This window comes from Citrus sinensis, chromosome 3 (genome assembly GCF_022201045.2).
Source record: "Citrus sinensis cultivar Valencia sweet orange chromosome 3, DVS_A1.0, whole genome shotgun sequence".
NCBI lineage: Eukaryota > Viridiplantae > Streptophyta > Magnoliopsida > Sapindales > Rutaceae > Citrus > Citrus sinensis.
Window position 1 is genome coordinate 10,351,878 of NC_068558.1, and position 23,165 is coordinate 10,375,042.

At 32.3% G+C, this 23,165-nt stretch overlaps 2 protein-coding genes across 2 annotated transcripts; both read left to right on the plus strand.

The window, feature by feature from the left end:
- Positions 1–1,776: 1,776 nt before the first annotated feature.
- Positions 1,777–10,034, plus strand: LOC102610196 (AMSH-like ubiquitin thioesterase 1). The gene is made up of 14 exons (XM_006485750.4): positions 1,777–2,135; positions 2,633–2,697; positions 2,871–2,946; positions 3,032–3,211; positions 3,852–3,946; positions 6,231–6,336; positions 6,419–6,465; positions 6,725–7,052; positions 7,275–7,364; positions 7,446–7,508; positions 7,600–7,674; positions 8,925–8,987; positions 9,548–9,600; positions 9,712–10,034. Exons 1-14 carry the CDS (start codon positions 2,022–2,024, stop codon positions 9,884–9,886), a joined length of 1,530 nt encoding a protein of 509 aa, XP_006485813.2. The 5' UTR covers positions 1,777–2,021; the 3' UTR covers positions 9,887–10,034.
- A 10,642-nt stretch (positions 10,035–20,676) lies between these two features.
- Positions 20,677–22,595, plus strand: LOC102610504 (hypothetical protein). The gene has a single exon (XM_006485751.4). It carries the CDS (start codon positions 21,655–21,657, stop codon positions 22,369–22,371), a length of 717 nt encoding a protein of 238 aa, XP_006485814.1. The 5' UTR covers positions 20,677–21,654; the 3' UTR covers positions 22,372–22,595.
- The last annotated feature ends 570 nt before the right edge of the window (positions 22,596–23,165 follow it).

Consider the following 23,165-nt stretch of genomic DNA (forward strand, 5'->3'; position numbering starts at 1 on the left):
TCTTTTTCTCATCTTTCTCTTTACTTAGCATTTTTCTTTTGACTATAGTTCATGGAATCTATTTTGACACCCTCAAAATTCCTCATTAAATCCTTTTTCTATTTAAATGAATTTCTTATATTGAATGAAATTGTAATTATGTAACTTAAACAAACTATTATTTTAATAAACTTTCTGCACCCAAGCTATTTCTTACTTTATATTTATATTTTAAAATATGTTTTTTAAAGAAAATTATAAAATTTTAAATTTATAGAAATTATATAATAAAAAGAAAATCATTGAAGATTATTTTGCATGTATTTTGTAAATAAAAAAGTACAAGAAATGGTTTTATTAAGGGTAAAATTTTATGAGAAGATGATTAATTATAATATAGTAGAACCTCATCGAATTAATAATCAATAAACTGATAACATCGATTAGATAATAGCTTTTGTTGATCCCAACTTGGGGCCAAAGTAATAAATTAATAATTCGATAAATTTATTCGGTAATAAATTCTTAAAAAATTTTATTTTTCTCTAGGACTCAACTAATTCAAACATTAATAGCGAACTAATTTGTAACTAAATATATATGGTATATCTATTATTTCTTTGTTGTATTGGCACAACACTTTATGTATTTAGTTAACTATTGTTATTCTCTTTACATTTTTTAGATAAGAAGCCATTGTTGGATTCTATGTGTTATGTTATGAGAAATGAGAGAGATATTAACTTAATAAATTGCCTTTTAAAAATTATATTATGATGAGTTACCATGTAATGTGATCTAGTCATGCAATCTCGGCAAGCAATTGTCAAATGACTAATTCACTCAATAAGATCAAATCAGAATTATGTTATACAGTTTGACAGACTCATTAAATTCTCTAATTATACTACCTTTATATTTCATGAAAATTCTTATTATGAATGTGATATTATTTTTATAAATTATTAATTTATTGATATATTAATATTTAGTAAATTAATAGATTTTCCATGGTTTCAAAGTTATTAATTTATTCAGGTTCTATTATATATGAGTTTGTATTTCATAAATTAAATTGGAGTATTTTAGAAATTAAAATTTAAAAAGGGTGTTATAAATATTTTATAGGGGTGTTAAAAGCTACACCTATTTGAAAATGATGTTTTTATCATAGATGGAGGAGCATTTTATAGCCCAGTTCCAATGTATGCTTTGATACTCAAGGACACACAATTAGTCAAAATTTGATGTGACAAAAAAGAATTAGTATTACTATTTTTAATAGAAAAGATTTAATAAAATAAAAATAAAAAAGATTGGACTCAATTAAGACTATAATTTTCATCTAATCCGAAGGTTAAAGACTCTTTCGTTGAACTTGTGGTAAGGAGCTCAAGTGATATTTTCAATAAGGACTACTAATGATAATCATAAAAGAAAAATTTTGAAGTGCATACAGGAGTTTCTGAAAAATAAAATATATTTATATTAGGCATTTTTTAATTATAAAATAAATTTTATACGAACTTTAGATTGTATAATCTGATGAATAAATAAAAATAACAAAAACTTTTTCGAGTGAATTTTTTTGTTTTAAATAAATAAATTCAGCCGCAATCTTTTAATTTGCAAGTTGTATTTGGCAAAAAAGAAATTTAATTTTCCATCTCAAAAAAATAAATAAATAAATAATAAACAACAAAAGAAGTTTCAAAAACATATGTAAATAAACTAAATTAAAAAAAGGCGCCATGGCCCCACTGGACGAACAAACACATAACAACAGCAGCAACATGAAGAAAGTGCATCGCAGCCAAACAAAATTCTTACATTACCATAATTGCCCTCCGTTTGTCGCCAAAATAGCTTCTTTGTAGGTATCATGCCCTCAGCCGTAATCGACTACTCCTCTCCAAGACCTCGACTCTGATAATCATCGTCATCTCTTCCCTGAGCGAACCGAACACCATCCGATCCGCCAGAAATGCTGTTTGGATGACCAGAAAATACGAAAGAAAAGGAGAGAAACCGAAGTAAAAATCATGAGGTCCTCTTCTGAGGGAATTAACATCGCTGCCAGTGCTCAGCGACTCGACGTCGACAACCGTATCGCCCTCCGATACTACTATCGGATCGCTGATAATATTCTCAAGCAGGTCTTGCCACCCTTAATTTACTGTAAAATTTTCGCTGATTATATCGAGTTACATAATTTTAGATTGCTTTGGTTGTAATTCGAGTTTAATTCAAGTGATCATTTTGCCTTAGTTCATGAAAATTTATTGAGGAAGTAATAAGCAAAAGAAATTTATTTCACAGTTGTTTCTCTTGTTAATTTGTTGACAGGAAAGAGAAATTTTTGTGTTACAAAAAAAAAAACTTTTGCTAATGAGTCGAGTATGTGGATAAAAAAGAGCAGTTTTTGTTTGTGTATTGATTGATATATGATGAAGCAAAAACTATTTATGCTTTCACTTTTCTTGAGTGTATTAAATATGCAATAATGCATCTCTTTTACTGATTGTATGTTCTGGTGCTCGTGTGATGTAGTCTTATACTTTTGAATGATTAATAAGTAATATTTTTGTATTTTCTCATTTATTCTACTGTGTTAACTGACATTTTGGCTCGTAATATGGTATTGATATTGTAGGCTGACATCTTCCGTGAAGAAAAGAATATTATAGATCTCTATGTGATGCTCCTAAGGTTTTCAAGGTATGAAAGAAAGTTGTTAAGATCGATTCATGTTTCAACTTTTTATGTACAATAGAAAGTCAATCTTGTATGCAGTCTCCAATGCTTTTAGAATTGACAATGGTGGTATTAATTTATTTTTCTTCAACAACATCCAAAATCTTACGTAAATTACTTGGTTTCATTTGCTTCAGTTTGGTCACAGAGACAATTCCATGCCATCGAGATTATCTAGCATCGTTCAAGAGCCAAAAACTCTATTTGAAAAAGGTATTGTACTTGTGTTTATGCATTGTTTCAAAAGATATTCAGTAAATGTTTTAAGGTTTAAGTGTCAATTTCATTTTTCTTGTAGAAATTATTGAATGCGTTGAGTGAGTTAGAGGAGTTGCAGCCAGCTGTACAACAGAAAATCAATGAATTGAACAGAAAGAAAACTAATCAAGTGACCGGTTGGAGCCATGCTTCTCAAAATAGTACATTGGAGTGGCCCTCTGTCAAAAAGCAGACTTTGACTAACTATGATGTAACAAAGGTCTGATGATGCTCATCATATAGCGGGAGGTTTTTGTTTCTTTCAATCTGCTTGGTTTTGAATGATTAGTTGTGTTATTGAATACTTGGTGACATTTTGTTTCATAGCTATAATTTTTCCTTTTGGGAAGGGAAGAAAGCTAAAATCTTTTGGGAATTGTATCGTTTCGGTCATTTTTGGTGTTGTTACAATTAATGAAATAAACATATATTGGGATAAGAAACTACCTTTGGTAATGACTCTCAAGACCGTTTATTTTTCTCGAAACATCTCAGCTTGGAAGGGGTTTGTGGTTAAGTTCTGTATACATTGTTTGCTGGTACCTGTGATGGATACTCTTTGGGGTTTATGGATATGTTTTCTACTGGTTATTTCCCTCCCCAATTTTCATTTTTCTTTTTGTCTATCCCTGGGGCCTGCTAGTTTCCATTTTTTCTCTTATTTTTCTCCAATTATTATATCTTTCTTAGTTTGTTCTCGAAAACAGTGGGTGACCATTTTTATTGAGTCAATGCAATTGCAGTTATTGTAGCCTTTTATAGCTCGGTTCATCCTTAATTTCTTTATACGTACTTTTTACTCCAATTTTACTTGATGTTGAGATAAAACATTTCACTTATATGCTGTGCTACATTGACAGGCACTCAGACTCCCATCTCGAGAATTAGCCTATCAAGGTTCAATCCCTCAACAGCTTGCCTATACCAGACCAGTGGATGAACAGTTCCGAAGAATGTAAGTGTTTTCTTAAAGGTTTTTCAGGTACCGTGTGGAGTACTTGCTCTCTAGACTTTATTATAGCCAGTTGCTTTCATTTTGCTACAATCTAAAGTTGAATATTGAAAATATTTAGTATTTTTCCTGAATATTTTAGCTATGAGCATATCATTAGAAAAATGCCAATTGCTGATAGACTGGCAACACGGTGGCAAAATGAGTGATTGCTTGAACATCATTTGTTGGTAAGGAATGGAAAGAATTTCAAAATTTGCCACTACCTTTTTTAAATTGTGACCTGGGATCAGTGACCGATGATGACATATTATGAAATTTATATTTGTTTCCTCAGTTTCCTTTCTTGTAAAGCTATGTAAGAAGAATGAAGAATCTATACTATATGAATTAATATGTTTAAGGGAAAAAAGCAGGTTATGATGTATATGTTTAGTTTAACACCATCTCGGCATAACATTGTGAATTTCAAGAAAATGTTATTGATTATTCATGCACAAGCCTATTCCACTTTCCACATGTCAGGAACCAGATCATTCTTATATTATTAGCATCTTAAGGTGATCTGCTAAGCTGATCTAGGAGAGCTTATAGTGAATCTGTGATGTGACCTTTTTGAGCTGTCACTAGAATCACAGGTGTGATGGAGCTATATAAGTAGCCTGCAAAATAGTTATGCGAGGCCTTATGCTGCTGATATCAGTCCCAACCATTAAGATCATGACTAGGTTGGAGAGTTCAAGTGAGATATGACATATAAACAAAACTTGAAGCTGCTTTCTATAACAGTAAAATAGGAGAAGTTGGCAACATTTTTGTTTTCTATTCTCATAGAACATTCAAAGAATGAGAACACTGATTTTCTGTTGGTTGTAGAAATGATATATGTTTGAATATTTGAAATTATCAAGTTTATTACTAATTTTGTATAACTTAAGAGGATGTTATTTAGTCCAAAACACATGGTCCAATGCATCTGGATTAATTGGTGTTCTGAAGTTCACTTAGGACTTTGGATTGCATATGTAATTCTAGAAATAGTCCAATCCCTTGTGCCTTGTCTTCTCTTACGTAGTATGTGCACCCACATTTTGTACCTGAGATTGGACTTTTTTTGGTAGAGGAGACCGAGTAACTGATCCGGGTCCACCATTTGGTCTCACATATATGGATAACTAATCCCCTGAGTGACCATGGGTTAAACTTACCTGACATTCATGGGACTGAATTTTATGTTATAATCTAAATGTTATGATTACAAATCCAGATTACTTAATTACTGCTTTTATAATATGATCATATATTTATTTACAATAATAAACGATAAGTTTGTCTTAATAATATAAGTAATTAATTAAACTGTAGTAAAGTTTATATTCACCATTTTGAATTTGATATTGGTTAATATTAATTATTGATTTGATTCAACATTTTCTTATCTTTTAGTGAAATTGATTTACTTAGTTGGTTATGCAAATACAATAATATCTATTTATATTATTAATTTTATAATTATACAGAAACAGCTTCCCTAAAGATTTAATAGTTAAATTTGAATTAAATAAATAAAGGTTTAATAAATTTTCACGTAATTTTATTTTAATTAGCTTTAATGGTGAAACTGAGCTTATCGCCATTTGTCGTACAATTTAGTGTACTGTGCTACATATAGTCCCATCCAAATCATTCTAGTCCATTCCTGAGGTTTGCACGACATCCATAAAAGATTAATCTTAGTTCAGTTACTATTTAGTAAAAATAATAATAACTGTTATAGGAAATAGAGGTGTTTTAAGAACATTTTTTCTGAAAGCTTTTTACGGAAACAGATAGCTACATAAGTTTTCTAGATAAGAAAATGAAACACCATTTCATTTTTTTTCTTTTATTTTTGTTTTGGGGGGGGGATGAGAAATCAATTATTCCAATAAATGTGGGGCCTTTCGAAAATGATGCCATTAAGAAGGTAATTTAAAATTAGAAGTGCATGTAAGTTATGAACTGAGAGCGATTTCTGTCTTCCATATAACAGTTCAGACTTTGGCCTCTTATTTTTACATATGTTTGATGCTCTGCTATTGAACTACACATATTTGGTGTGTCAACTTAATTTTGTTTAGGAATTCATTCTGCGTGAGGAATTTCATAGAGTTATGCACCTAGTTCTGATTTTAGGTTTTGTTTTTTTTCTGGACTAGAATTTTTTTTAATTGACAAGGTATAATACATTTGACCATGACTAAGTGTCATCCTTGATTATCCTAGCTTGTTCACTTGGTTCTTGTAGGTCTCTAAACTTCCCACGTCCAAATGCGGAAACCCTGTCCAGGCATTCTCTTTTGGGGCCAAATGGTCTCTATGGTCATTGGCAGCCTCCAAAGAGTGATAAACTGGTATGAATGTATTCAGCTCTTTTTCTGGGTGCTCCATGTACTAATCATGCTGACTTTCTATTTTTATCTTTTACGGGTGTAGGTCAAATATCCTAACAACATAGACCTGACTCCCATTGAAATTCCCAGGTTTGGCTCCTACTTGAATTTGGAAATTATTTTTTGTTCCCTACTTGTCCATCTGGTAATGATCCTACTGATGTCACGTTGATTACAAGCTGAAGGCAATATGTAATTGTGATGGGTACTCGATTCATTTGAAAGTCTGGACACTACAAGCAGTCTTTGCCCCATCTTAATGACTTGTATTGCTTTTTGCTTCGTTTGGTTTTTTGAATTTTTTTGGGCTGCCAATTAATGTTATTTAGTCATCTTTGTTGAAAACCAGCCTACGGCAGCCTTCAGAAAGTTCAATTAAAATAAAAACAGACAGTTCCAATGTTGAACCGGAGAAATCAAGTGTGCAATCAATTTCTACTCCAAATGATGAAATTGAGATACATCGCACTGAGGAACCTTGTTCCATGATTTCTTTTGAAACATCAGAAGCCCCTAATTCTGCAGACGTCATTAGACAACCTTCTCCTCCACCTGTACTTACTGAAGTACAAGATTTGATTGCTGCCATGTCTCCTCAAGTTACTGAAACAGAATGCCAAGTTGGGAATTCATTGTCAGATGCTTTTGATCGTTCTGAACCCCTGCAATTGCACATTGTAAGATTTTATTATACTCCTTTTTTTTTCTCTATTAGAATTATGAATATTTTAGTCTTCTTTCGATTCAGCTTTTGGCCAAGTATAACTGGTCTTAGGAAATTTTTTTCTGATGATAAACAATTTTACTGCTGTATTCTGAAATTTATCTTAGTTGTTACAATGTGATCAGTTACAATGAGTCACTTTGATCATTTATCCTAACAATTATCTGGTCTGCAGTCGACCACAATGATGGATAACTTCATGAAGTTGGCGAAGTCGAATACTGATAAGAATTTAGAAACTTGTGGTATTCTTGCAGGTTCACTTGTAAGTGCTGACAATTTAAGACTACTCTAATTAATCTTCATGATGTCTGATGCTAATGGTTCAAATCTTTCCTCCCTGCAGAAAAACAGAAAATTTTACATTACTGCTCTCATTATACCAAAGCAGGAATCAACATCAGATTCAGTATGTTTGTGTCTTGATGCATTGATCAAAGCTATAATAAATCTCTTATGTAGTTCTTTTAGTGATTTTTAAATCTGTGCTTTGTGGGCAGTGTCAGGCTACAAACGAAGAAGAAATATTTGAAGTGCAAGATAAGCGATCTCTTTTTCCCCTTGGGTGGATTCATGTGAGTGCTTTTACTTTATGATGTGATCACTGGTCAAAAGGTTACATTTTAAGCTTTTATGGTATTAGAAAGTTTAAGCCCATGCCACATATATGTATATCGTGCCTTAATTAGATGGGAGTCTTACGCAGATTTAGTCCATGTTTAAAGTGGCTAAAATTATTTTTTGGTCCATGTTTAAATAGGCTTGAAAATATTTGGTGTTGGACCTTCTATCCATACATTCACTATTTCCGTCCCTTTTTTTCAGGTTTGCTTGGCAAATCCAGTGCTTGTGCATATTTAGAATCACCCTGCAATCTACTAATATACTTGCTGCAATGTTTACATTATTCCTTTTCGGTGTTTATTCATAACTACTGCAAACATATTCATTATTCTTTTGTTGGATTTTTTGTTATCGACATACATTGCTTTATAGCATCTTGGGATTCTAGTAACCAAGCTGTCACTTGGTAAAGAAGTGTGACATTTAACTCAGCTTTCTGATTAACTATTTTTCTTGGCCTCCCTATTTTCCCTAGATACAGGGTTGCATTTGTTGTTTTTGATAAGGTGTGGAACTTGAATGCATAGTGTCTTAACCATGCTACGATTATAATTTCAAACTGCAACAATTTTTTTGTGAATTATGGAAAACCATAATACCTAGTTATAACAAGGTTAAGAAGAATCCGAGTTTTGGGTATTAGTAAAGGTAGATAAGAATTTGCCGGTATATGGGAGTTGTTATGATCTCTGTAGATTTATTTAGCCTTTTAAATGCCATAAATTGAACGGGTTTCTAGATTTTAAATGCCATAAATTGAATGGTGGTGATATTAGGGTCTGATAATGCTTAGGTAGATATCACAATAAGACTTCTATTGCAATTGGCAATAACTGCAATAACTGGTTTGTAATCAAGATAATATTTAACATATCAGTTAAGCTAATGCCAATTCACTGAGGAATAGCAACCTATCATGAAATGCATGATTAATACTGCTTATTATGCTGATGCTCTAAACCAATATTTATATTGATAATTTTTATTAGTATTATCTACATGGTTTAAGGAAAGGTCATACTTGGATGTATATTCAATTTGGGATAAGTTCTGCAAGGTTTTTATGTCTCTTTTGTTTTGTGATTGTCCAAGTTTAATTACTTGCAGTTATTTGTGTACTTTATAATGTTTGAAGATGATTGATTATATATTATGTAAGTTGTGCTGATGAATTAATTATCTACGATGGTGCAATTTCCAGACGCATCCTACGCAGTCTTGCTTCATGTCATCGATTGATGTTCACACCCACTACTCATATCAGGTTTGTCTGCCTTATTCTAATTTGGTGAAAGTTACCATTGCTAAAAATGAAGTTCATTGATCTTGTTTGATGGTTGGAAAACTGGTTAAACCGTGCATCAGTTTCATATAATTATGTGGCGTTTGGTGTTTTTCTGGAGGTGAATGTAGTGCCTGACGCTAGAAGTTGTTGGAAGAAAAGAGGAGAAATTGGAAAGAAAAGGAATGCGATTATATGTTAAGAAGCATAGCAGTAATCAAGAGACAATACCTTGAATATTTAGCCTCCCATCCATTTTGTTCCTGCTTTCCTTGATTCCTTCTCTAATATGACTTCCTTAAATGGAGTAGGAATGCGTTTTCTTTCCTTTTTCACCCTCCGCAATGTTCATGTGAAGAAAAAGTTGTCTATTGGTGTTACCACTACGCTGTGTCCAGTGTTATTTACAAGAAATGGTTACTCTGAAGTTCAGAGTGGCTATGCTTTTTTGCACCATTCACATTTCCTTCATTTTTACTTTTGTTCCCATTTTCCAGTAAATAAATATTAAATAGGTATAACTATGTTTTCTGTCTTTTCAGATTATGCTGCCGGAATCTGTTGCAATTGTCATGGCGCCTCAAGATGCTACAAGGTTAGAATGTCTGAACAAATTTTGTGTCCTTTCTGTGTAATTTATTTTGTGTCCTTTCCGGATAATTTATATAGTGACTTCTTTATTTTATTTTATTTTATTGACTTGCAGAAAGCATGGAATTTTTCGTTTGACAAGCCCAGGTGGCATGTCAGTAATAAGACAGTGTCAGCAACGTGGCTTTCATCCACACGATCCCCCTCCTGATGGTGGGCCCATTTATAAGCCTTGTACAGATGTATATATGAATCCCAATCTAAAATTTGATGTCATTGATCTCCGGTGATTGCAATCTTGCTGTGTGGATAGGTAATTCTTTTTCTGATCCAATTGTTGATTAATCATTGTTATACACTTGTATGCTTTACCAATAGGGTTGGCCGTTTAACACGTGAAAAATCATTTGAAAATGGAAAAGGATATTTCTAGGCCAATGTATATGATATGCATTATTATTATGAATCAATTGTTCATGACATGTGGCTACCTGCATCCAGCAGTCGAGGTTCTTTGTATTTGTCAGAAATTTGTTATTATTGAGAAGAATTCCCGATCATGAATATATTCAAACAGTTTCTCTGGATCCTCTTGTGACCAGCATTCGAGTCAAAAGTTAACCTAATTAGAGTTTTTGACTTAACCTAATTAGAGTTCCTTTCATTAAGGTTCGTGGATTTAAGATCAGGGACTCTTGTTCCTCCTGTGTGAATGTTACAGTTTCTTTTAGTATGAATTTTTTTAGCGTTGCATAGTCTGTTGTATCAACTATCAAGTATGGGGAAAAAGGAATACAGGAAAAAGTAGCCAAACTATACAATCTGCATGGAGATTGCCACTTTGGTGGCTATTTCAGGCTATCTTTTATGGTCATTAGGGCAGTTCTTGAAAGTTGTTTTGGTCCCTTGTTCTCTAATCCATGACTTGGAAGATAATTTTTTTTTCTTTCAAATGGTTATAATCTATATATATTACAATAGGAGGTCTACTGTTAACTCTATATTCATACATTTATAATAATCTACTGAGATTAGTTTAGAAATTTACTTTCACTAATTATATTAAGAAAACTAGTTTAGAAATTATATTAAGAAAACTAGTTTAGAAATTTACTTTCACTAATTATATAAAGAAAACTCTATCCTTATTATATATATTTAATGGAAGGAGGTAAGAGTCCTCATGGAGGCTTAAATGGGTGCCCTCAGCATTATTGGGACTTGAGGGCAGTGGCGACTTAGAAGATACTTCATGTTCGCAAATATTTGAACTTTTTGTAAAATATATATGAAAAACATCATCATCAAATCTCAATAACAAAGTATTAAAATTGTCTCCTTTTTTGCTTTTGATTTGCACACGATTTTAGCTTTTCCTTAGGCACTTGGGCAGCTTAGTGTAACGACATGAGCATTTTGCGTAGCAATCCTATGCGACATTTAGATAATTCTTTCTCGAAAATTACTAAGCCAGCCTTGAGTTTTTAGGTCAAATAAGTTAAGATGCTTGCGGAAGAGTTGGAGAGAAGATTGAGCATTTGAGTCAAACTGAGTGTGTATTATTCACAAGAGCGTGTGTATACAAGAGAGATTTAAGACCTTGGTTGCTAGTTTCTTGAGTTGCTTGCTTTGATGAAATGGGAAGTGTCAAGTCTTATTTATATAAGGTTTGTCTAGCTTTGAAATCTTTTTTGTGTAGAGAGTTCTTATAGTTTGGAGAGAGCAGCCATTAACATCCTGGAATAGTCTAGAGTTTTATAGCATATAGTTTGTACGTAGAATACTTTATCAATATCTAGAGATTTCCTAACTACATACAAATAAAGAATGTGCAAGAGATGGAACTTTCTAGAATCAAGCCAAATTAGCACAACTTGGGCTTCTCTAATTAGCCTCTTTGGCTTGAAATTTCAGTGATTTGTGACATCTTACCCCATCTAAGTATGCGGCAACCTCGTTGCATTCTCATGCTTGAACCTCTAAATGCATTCTGAGAATTGTCAAAGAGTATCTTTGCGTTTCCAACTTGATTCACTCTCAAGGAGGTTTTTTTTTCATCAAATACTTGTTGTATGCTAGTATGCCCTTTCTTTTAATCAAGCAGTCGACAAAGATGAACTCCACATCTTGTCGAATACGGTGACAACGGCTGTTGTTGCACACCTCAATTCTTCACAGTTTGGGTCTTCTGCATCTTCGTGATATGGTTTGAAAAAGCTCACATGGAAAACTGAATGTATCTTGAGTAAACCGCAAGAGGAATTAAGAAGTGAACAGATGCGAGGAGATGCCACGTACAATATAAGGAATGGGATTAAATTTTGATCAAGCTCTTACCCTAATAATTTAAGACTTTGTGAAATGTGCACAAGGAGTTAATAAGGAGATAAGATGGGCTTTTCTAATTATCTAACATGTAGACAATGTCACATATCAACTTCAACTACCACCAAGGCTCGAGATTCATCCAGTCTTCCATACAAAACTTCTAAAGCCATACTATAGAGATGTGGGTGACCCAAGCCATGGAGAATTGAAGCGTGTGTCAACAGCCATTGTCATAGCATTCAATAAAAATGTAGAGTGTATCCTTGTCAACCGCATGATTAGGTGAAAGAGCATACCGACATACAAGTACTTTGTAACATGGAAAAACTTTCCCGATAGTGAAGCAAGTTGGGAATGTGAAGACACCTTAGGCAATTTGCAGAACGCATTTAGAGGTTTAAGCCAACACAACGAGGCCACCGCAAGCTTAGGTAGGGAAGGATGTCAGAGGCCGACCAAATTGCAAGCCAAAGAGGCTAACTAGACAAATCAAGTTGTGGTAGCCTAGCTTGATTTTAAAAAATTTCATCCAAGTCGTGTTAGCCTAGCTTGATTTTAAAAAGTTTTATCTCTAGCACATTCTTTGCTTTTACATAGTTAGAAAATCTTTAGATATTATTACAGTGTTGTAGAATGTAGCTTGTATCTAAAATACTCTAGGTCACTCTAGGATGTTGTAAAAAATAGAAGCTCTCTCTAAGGTATGAGAACTCTCTAGACAAAATATATTCTAGAATTAGGCAAGTCTCCCTATAAATAGGGGTTGGTACTTAGCATTTTCATTCAAGCAAGTGAACTTTTAAGCAACTTGAAGCAAGCTCTCTTGCAAACACAATTTGGTAAATAATATACATTCTCTTTAGCTCAATTGCTATCTATTCTTCTAGCTCTTCCGCAAGTATTTTAGGTTCACTAGTTTAGAAGCTCAAGGCTTATTTAGTAACTTTCGGATAAGAGTTATCTAAGTTTCGCATGGGTGTGATGCGCAAAGTACACATCAAGTGACAGTAAGGCCTGTTTGGTATTATTTTTTATTTATTTTTGAAAAAAATAGAAATCAAGAAAAGCTATTTGATAGCCATAATTGTTGTTACCATGTTTCTACTACAGTAAAATCTCTCTATAGTAATAATCTATATAAGAATAATCTCTATGTAATCATAAAAAATTATGGCCTCAATTTGGCCATCTATTAATAAGAATAAACTTTTCATTATAATAAGGTATAATTTTTTTAGATCTTATCTTAAGGAATTTGTTTTTATATAGCAATAATTATCTGCATATTACTTAAATGTATTTCAATTTTTTGAAATTATGTTTATCTCTTTTATTAGTATCTATATATTTAAATTTAATATGCTCAATTAATTAATTATTAGCGCAATGAATATTTTTCTTTATATCACTTCCACTAAGAATAATTAAGCTAAAATAATAATTTTAATAACTATACTTTTATTAATAACTTCATCATAATAATAAAATTTGTTTGGTCTCAATATTGTAATTTTACGAAAGGCTGCTTTAATCCTTGGCAACCCAACAGTTAATAATCGACTATCATTTTTCTTTATACAAATATTATTAATATTTCTTTATACAAACATTTTTCTGCTTTTTAATCCTTGGATTTGAGGACTAGGCTAGCTAGCACGGATCTCATGGACCGGGATACCAGGCTTATGATCACAGAAGATGAAGCACGGATTCCATGGCTAGAGTTGGTAAAACGGGTTGTTGGATCGTGTTCGGGTCGTGTCAGTTTCTTGTCACGTTAAATTTAAATTGACTCAAATACGATTTATTTAATAATCATGTCAAAATATTGAAATTCAAACCCGACACTGAAAATAAACGGGTTACCTAATAACCTGTTTAATAATTATATATTTAATAAATGTTATAGACACATGCACGCCCACATATACACACACCTCCCGAAATATTACACATTTACACTATTAAAGTTTCTAATTATATGTACGTAAATAATATTATGTATCAATATTTTAAAGTATACATGTGTACTAACATTTTATACACTTACATTATTAAAATTCTAAATCTATATAAAATTTTACAAATAAAACATTGTGTATATATCTACCCTTCCAAAAAGAAATAAAAAGAGGGAATCATATCCAATATTTAAATTTTAATGACAAGAACCTATAAATTAATTTAAAAAAGAAAATATAACTGTGTCATTATTCGGGTAAATGGGTCAAGAACTTTAACCATAACCCGATACGGAAAAAAATCATGTCGATCCGAACTCGGCCCATTTAATAATCGAGTTAAATTAGACAACTCATACCCATTTACTTGTGTCGTATTCCTGTCATCGGATCGTGTCAAATTTTACCAGCTATATGCATATCTAGCCCCCGGTCATATGATCCCATACTTGGAGCTAGCCAAGCTCATAGCGCAAAAGGGTCATAAAACTTCCTTGATATCCACCCAAATAAACATCGATCGGCTCCAAAACTTCCTCAAAATCAGGCTCCTTTGGTAAACTTTGTGAAGCTCACCTTGCCTCGTGATGAAAATCTCCATGAAAATGCTGAAGCCAATATTGATATTCCTCAGGAGAAATACCCTTTTCTCAAAAAGCTTTGATGGTCTCTGAGATCCTTTGGCTGAGTTCCTTGACGCATCATCGTGAATATCATCTCCACTTGATTGGATTATTTTTATCGAGTTTCTTTTTTTTTTTTTTTTTGCCCTTCCACATACAATGCATGCTTCGGACGTTTCTGCGGACCATCAACTTCGCCCATGATCAATGGTGATGATCCCCGAGGATATAAGCCTGAGAACTTCACTGTTCCGCCCGAGTGGGTCCCGCTTACTACCAATGTTGCAGTTCGCATCCACGAGGCAAAGAATCAAGGGAAGAGGGATAGTTCGGACGAGTTGGGCACCTCAACTAAGGATATTTGCTCAGGATTCAATTGGCGGATTCTTGACTTATTGTGGTCAGAGTTCACTTATTGAAGGACTAAATTCCGGACGTGCACTTGATATGCTGCCTTGTAAATCGGACTTGGTCTGAATGCCAGAGTTTTTCAGGAGAAAGTGGTAGGATTTGAAATCCCCCAGAGATGAACAAAATGGGTCATTTAGTGCCGATAAGGTGGCTAGGACTCTCAGGCTTATGATCACAGAAGATGAAGGACGGATTTACAGGGACAGATCAAGAGTGATGGGCAAGATAGTTGCAGATAAGGATCTGCATCAACGACACTTTGACAATTCTATTCAGCAACTTGAAAATTTTAAGAGTAACGTTCCTAAAGCTTAATTAAATATAGAATAATTCAACATTCTAGCGTTTTTTTTTTTTTTTTCCCTCTGTTGTTTGTTATTTTTATGTTACTTGTCGATTTTTTTTTTTTTTTAATGACATTTGATCGTGTTGCTTTAGTATCTAGATTGGGTCTTGGGTGGGTGTGTATGCGCTGGAGTCGTAGGTTGACTGCTATGGTGGTGCGTAAAGGTTTTGGTGGCCTGGGAGCTCAGCTTGTACGTTATCTAATGAAATTCCTTGTGGGGGGTGCTTTTTATAGATTTTTGGGGGCTTATATTTTATTTATTATTATAATATTTTGTTAGTATAATAAAGAAAGTCAGTCTTACATTTGAGCATTTATGTTTAAATCTAGTGATAATATTGTGTTGTATTAGCGGGTACATGATTATTTCTTTTTTTTTTTTCATATATTTTCCACTCGCAATTGTTGAGAGTAAATCTGAGTGTAAATATTCATCCAGCACCTTATCACATCTGAGTGTAAAGCCGTTTTTCCTTTCGTCATATAAATATTTTCAAGGAACGGAATGAAACAATTAGACCTTGCGTGGGCCGCATGCCTTTGCTTGTTTCATGGATTTGGTGTGGAGTGAAACAATTAGTCCCCCTTTAAACACCTCATCATATCCACAGCCTCTAAAAAACCCCATTTATATATATATATATATATATATATAACGTGCCATTAGAAATATATATATAAATCACACTATTTCTAACAACTCCTATGTTATTTCCACAAATAGCTTTATATATTCCTTTTTTTTCCCCTAAAAAAACCATATGAAAAAAAAAAAATCTTTCTTTACAGAACCTTTTCACCAATTTAATGTGAAGTCCTTGTTCGGTCCACGAAAATTAGTTATGCAAATTCGAGGCAGTGGGCATCAGCCTATTTTATTGATAGAGATAATGATCCTAATTAAAGAGTTTATTAGAGTAAGTGCAGCTTTTAACACCCTTCTAAGATCTTTTTAATGCTTCTTTTAAATTTATTTCCTAAAATACCTTTAGTTTAGGAAATTTATTTCCTAAAATTCTATATATTAAAATTAATCATCTTCCTATAAAATTTTGCCCAAATAAAATTTCTTTTTAAATTGCATACAAATCCTAAAATATTAAAATTTATCATTAAATCTTTTATATTATTTTTATCTTTATAACTCTAAACTCTTATGATTTTCTCAAAAAAATATTTTTTAATTAAAATTAAAATATAAACATAAATTATTAAATGGAGTTGCATAAAAGGTTTGTTAAGAGAATAATGTATAAAAAATATTCAGTTAAATTTCCGCTCAAAACAAGAAATTAGTTAATTTGTGGCAGACTATACAAGTAATGTCAGTTTAAAAAGGGGCTGGTCAGAAACTTTGTGGGGGTGTCAAAAGGCCTACCACATTACATTTATTTAATTAAGATTAAAATTATACATTTGAGGAAGAGGGGTTTCAAAAGAGTTTTAGAAGGGTGCTAATAGCTCCACTCATTATGAAGAGCTATTACAGGCCTTCTAGTTTCTTCCACAAACACGTTGAGTCAAACACAAAAATCGTAAAATAGAAGTTCAAATTAATTTCTCATAATTGTGGATGTCAGTCGCATCCGTCTACTTGTAGACCTTCAACTCTTTTTCTCCCTAAATTGTGGACCATGCATTTTCTCTTGCATTATATTATATATTGTCCACGACACCTCTCATTAAGTATCTTCCATAATAAAACTAAGGAGAGCTTTGTTACATGTGTGTTGATTGTCACTTGAATTAATGACAAATAATAATCAGATAAATGTGATGGTTGAATTAATTACATTCGTTATTTTGTTTGTGTTTTCTCTTCTTTGCCTATTATTAGTTATCATGTTATTAGCACAAAAATCGGACTCTAAATTAATTACATTTGCAAAGAAAATACTTGGTTCTTTTTGTCTATATATATTATGAGTAATGATATGTATACTTAAAAAAGTTACGATATAATATTTAGTCTATCACATCTAGCAATTGGTTTTCATGTATAGAGCAATACGAATTTCATTTTATCTAACACGATTAATGTTGTTGAAGAGACATATGCATACTGTGTTATTATTTCGATGGTTTCTAAGGTAAATATATTATATAGTAAAATTTTTCTACAGTCATAATGTTAATACCAATTAATTTTATTACTATGAGTATATTATAATATAATAGAAGTGTAATTATAAAATTATTGGTTTGAAATTAACCATAATACAAGTAATATATAAGCAGTGGCAGAACTATGTTCATGCCAAGGCAACCCCTAAATTTTTTTTTTTTTTTAAATAAGGTAGAAATTAAGAAGTTTTCAAGTTTATCCTGAACGTATTTTTATCCAATCTTCTTAAAATACAAACTTACAATATATTTTGGAATCTTCCAAATTAAAATTTTGATTTCGCCACTACATGTGGGAAGAGTATGTACTACATTAATAATTAATATCAAATTTAATGTATAGACATTGATAAAAGAAATAAATATATTTTCGAAAAACTAGTATATATAATAATATAGTATTTAGAACATGTAAGTAATCTTATGTGTTTAAATATTTGTATTTTCTTTAACTTTTTTCCTCAATATAAATTCCATAAATACTACAAAATGATTTAGTCAAACTCTAAAGAATAAATCATTACCCCAAAAAATTTTAGAAAAATATTTTACACTATTCTAAACCTTTAATATAATAAAACATGGGAAATATGTGGTGCAACTGTGGTACCGTGCCATAGTTGCATCCAGCCTCAGTGGACCCCATTAATCCAAGTGCATCCAACGGGTGGATGTAACTGTGGCACGGTACAACAGTTGCACTGTAGCCTGATCCAATAAAACATCTATATTTTGAATATACAGTAATTTTTTTAAGATGGAATTTAGAAAAAAAATTATAATTTGTACAATATGAAATTTATTTTTATTTTTAATTGACACAAATTGAGACCATAAATTTTTTACAACTTGGGTTGATTTGAATTGAGTTCCTGCCGCTGTCAATTGAAGACAACAAGTAGCTCCTTTGTGAGCAACGGGTGGATTCCTTGTGTTAACCGAAAATTTGAGCGCTGGCAAAATGCTGTTCGTTATTCTATAAAATTATTAAGATGGCCTTAAAAAAGTTCAAGAATCTTTAAATTTACAATGAGAGACATCAAACAACAGGTTTGAATTTTCTTGAGTACCGCCAAATGTTAGCTATTGGAGGATGAAATGTTCAAAATTTCAAGTATATACCCAATTGATTATCTTTAATTTTCTCCATGATCATGGTTCGTGGATGACGTGTCCCCAAATTAAGAGCCAAGTAACACAAATTTGTCAATGTATTAGTCAACTCAGGAAGTCAACTGAGCACAATATCATCTTATAATTAATTATACAATTCTTAACACTTAAAGGCAATGCCACCAAGAGTTACTAAGTTACTAAACATTAAATACTTCATTAGATCTCAAATATTAGGAAATGTGAAATCAGTTACTAGCATTTAGTAATTTGTGTCAAGGCTTTAGGTTATAGGATTCATACATTCTATTTAATTCATACACATAACACAGATAAGCAAGGCTCTTGTTGCACATAATCACGCAAGTGGAAAGAAATAATAAAATCATTTATGATAACTAATTTAATTATTAGGTCCTTAGATACGACTATCCTAACTATTATAACTTGTGAGCTTGCGTTATGTTAATCTACTAAACAAATTTTAGATTTTGGCTCTCAATCTATGGGTTATAAATCTTCTGTTTATCTCTATGTAATTAATACCCTAATTGTGAGCTTGTGTTGAGTTTTTCCACTGATGATATAGGACTTTCGTTGTGTTATTCTGCTGTATAGAATTTGCACTTTGGCCCTCAAATTACAGGTCGACAAATTGCATCTCTACATCAATCACTTGATCTGAATTTGACCATGTCATGGATAGACTCATTAGGTAGTTGAATGGGTTATGTCAAACGATGCAATAGAATATGATAGGATTGTAGTTCAATGATTAATGTGTTTTTTAACACAATTAATGGAGAAAATTATAATTAATTTGGTGTCTTCTTGTTCATTTTCAGCTTATCAAGTGGCTTTTATTATTTTTGAAAATGTGCTAATGTCCATTGTCTTTTTATATAATTTTTTCCAAACTAAAAATAACAGATGAAGCCAATTTAGAAATCTATCTAGAAAATGAAAATCCATCTAGATTTTAATATAATTGGATCAAACTAAACTTTCACTTTGACTTTTTACCTAATTTTTTTATCTGAGGTATATTTCCAATAACGGAAAATTACTTTAATATTTTGGATAAAGGTCATCTCGTTGTTTGTTTGTTTGTTTGTGTTTTATATTTAATGTTGACAATCAAGTTAACTTTTTTTACCATTTTAATGAAGGTAAGGGAGGAACAAAACAAAGAGATATCTCCATCATTTTTAAGAAATTCTTTTTATATCCGATGGATAAATACTATAAAAAAAAACCATAAAGTATTACAAACTTATTTTGACAAATGAAAAAGTTTGATTATGTGCTGAATTAATTTATTGGTTAGTCTTATGCTTAGGGTTTAGAACAACTTAAGCATAAGAATTAGCCTAAAGAATTAATTATGCACTATATTAAAATAATTAAACACTTGAAGAAAATGACTATCTGAATTGAGGAAGCAAGTTGTGGCTTTGTGAAGATGATAAGCTATAATTAACATAATCATCTCACAATCCAGAACTTCAATAGTTAAAAGACTGCCTATAGGACTCATGCTAGCTAGTATGGACTCTCAGTAAATTATGTACCATTTAATATATTAAAAAATACGTATTTATAATTTTTGGTACAAAAATAGTTTTCAACATAATCTTAGGAGTAACATTTAGATAATCCTTAATGTGAAATCATGTTGCAATATCCCTTAACCTAATGGTCACTAACCATCATGTTGAGTTTTGAAAAAATAAAAAAGGATAAAAAAAAGTTTAGAAGAGACAGAGAATCAAAAGAGTAATGATATAGCCACAAATTTTTGTACAGACTTATTTTGTACAAACTGATGTGACATGATAAAATTAGTTGAATTAAATATCTCTTGGCCCACATGATTTATTAATATTACTTTATATTTTCATTCAACCAATGAATTAATGTCACATCAATTTGTACAAGATAAATTTATACGAGAGTTTATAACTGTATCATTACTCGAATAAAAAATGTATCGGAGGAAAAGTCTCATCCTGCCTTGAAAATAAATGCAAAGCAAAAATTGAATGTCCCACATGTTGTCATGTGAGGCCATGAGATGAAAGAAGACTTACCTAGATCATAATTTTTTTATATCAAAAAATGCGAAAGTCTCAATAGAAAAGTTACCAACCACCTTAAAAAGTTCATCAATTACAATCACATTAGAGTGAGGAGTTGTTCAAACCAGAATTAGGAGAATTGATGCCCAACCTTAGTTTTTGTTCCAAAAAGAAGCTAAAGATTTTTCGGGTTGTTGAGATGGTTACCAGAAAATGTCAATTATCTGTTGAGAGGTTTATCTCTTCTAGACTTGTCTAAAAACCAAAGCAAAATTCCCTCACCAATATATTTTACCAATTCTGCAGACAACTGTGCTCACATCTTTTTTTAGCAAATCCCCAGGAATATTTTTGTCTTAATCCCCAACTCCCACAAATTATGCTCATCACTACTTTTTCAATTTCTCAAATTTCCTTTACCATTTTCTTAACGGAAGAAAAGAAAAAGAAAATAGAAAGCAAGATTTAGTGGGCAGATTTTCTTTGCCTCTCATTGAAGTTAGCTCTTGAAATATTCCCAAGTAAACTCTTTCTATTTCTCTTTCTCTTCCTCTTTTCCTCCATTTTTGATCATTTCAATCTCACAAACTCGTTTCCTAAACTTCTTTGCAATCCCCAAAATCCCCACAAAAACTCATGTCATTTTTCTGTTAATATATAGCTGTACCCTTTACCAGCTTCTATATTTTTTTCTTCATCTACTTTTGTTTCTTGGCTTATGTTACTTATCTCTGCAGTTTCTGATTCAAAGATTCTTGTACTGTCTCTTCTTTAGGGATAAAACGGACAAGCTTCCTCTGCTTCATTGACAGAGAAGAAGACATTTCATCTCTGATCACCAAATTTTCTTAGAAATTCTCACCAATGAATCTCTTAATAACTCTCCTTTTTTGACTTCCTTAGTCAGAGAAATTTAGTCAATTTTCCAAGTCTTTCACTTTTGGTTCTTCTTGGCCCATCAAAATTGAATTTCTTTTACCTTTTTTTTTTTTGGCTCTTTAAAGCCACATCTCATTCTTGAAATTTGCTTCAAGCCCTTAAACATCAACTTTCTTGAATTCTTGAGTCTTGATCATGATGTGCTCGGAGACAAGTCCGCCGCGAGTTTCGTTTTCGCATGATCCAGGCCTAGCAGACGTTGTCCCTCGAAGAGACAACACGCTCTTGGACATGAATTCTGAGTTTGAATTCAGCATTGCAAGCACCTCTGAGCTAGAATCTTGTTCAGCAGATGAGCTTTTCGCCAACGGTGTGATTCTTCCGGTTAAATTTCAAGAAACCTCAAAGCAAGTCCAAAAATGCGCAGCTCCACCAACTGTATCATTGCCTCCTCTTCCCCGTCCTCCCTCTAATGAGAATTCAAAGAAGAATCTTCAAATAACGGAGGTTAATAAGGATTTGGTAGAGAAGCCTCGCCAGTCAAAATCTTTGTGGGGTTTTAAGAGAAGTAGCAGTCTAAACTGTGAAGCTAAGAAGAGCTTAATATGTTCATTATCACTTTTGTCGCGCAGCAATTCAACAGGTTCAGCGCCTAATAAAAAATCTTCACTGAAGGATTTTCAGAATAAGCAAGGTTCACAGAAGCTGCAGGCATCATCATCAAGTTCTTCTTCTACAGGTCATCCATATCAGTTGCAGCACAAAAAGAAAATTTATGGGAATGGTGGCGTCAAGATTAGTCCTGTATTGAATGTGCCTCCTCCTTACATTTCTAAAGGAACCGCAAATCTCTTTGGTTTGGGCTCCTTCTGGCGTAGTAGTGGTTCAAAAGACAAGAAGAGCAAGAAATGATTTAAGTACTTACTTTTATTTAATTCATTTTCCAATCTTATGTCAAGTGGTGCATAAGTTCATACCTCTTCCTCTCATTTTTGTATTTTGAGTCAAGACGGTTGTATCGTGCCATCACATAGCTTATTTATTAGGTTGTTTATACAGACTTTTGATTGTAAATATCAATAGATTAATAATTGTATTGTAATTTTAAAAAAGAAAATATAATCTTATTTATAATATTTCATTTTTGTTAAATAATTAATAAAATGGTAGCAAAGTCAATATCTTGTGTTTGGAATTTTACATCTTTATCTCAATCAATCAATATCTTGTGTTTAATTAGTGGATTCAAGCCCTTACCTTATGGTCTATTCTTTGGAGCCAAAGAAAAGGACTTGGGATTTTAATAATGGGGAGGCTATATTTTTTGTTATGATTGTGGAAAAGATAAGAGATGGAAGAGGGTATGTGGCAGTCTCAATGCATATGAAAATGTCACTAGCTTGGGGGACATAAGGACAGGTTACCCTTCATTCATGGCTTTGTCCCCTTCCACTGAGTGTCTTTTTGATTTATTTCTCTTGGTTAGATGGATGATGACTATCATTTAGACTTCGGTTTCTTCAAAAGCACCCTTCGGGTGTCTTTATTTTGCTAATAGACATACACGAAGTACATAAACTTTTGAATTTGTTGTCCATCGTTACGAGATTTGTCTTCGATTTAGAGGTAAACTTTTGTCTCTTATTGTGAGGTTAGGCAATGTTAATAATCGGAGAGGGACTGTGTGGGATTGAAAAGCAAATCTA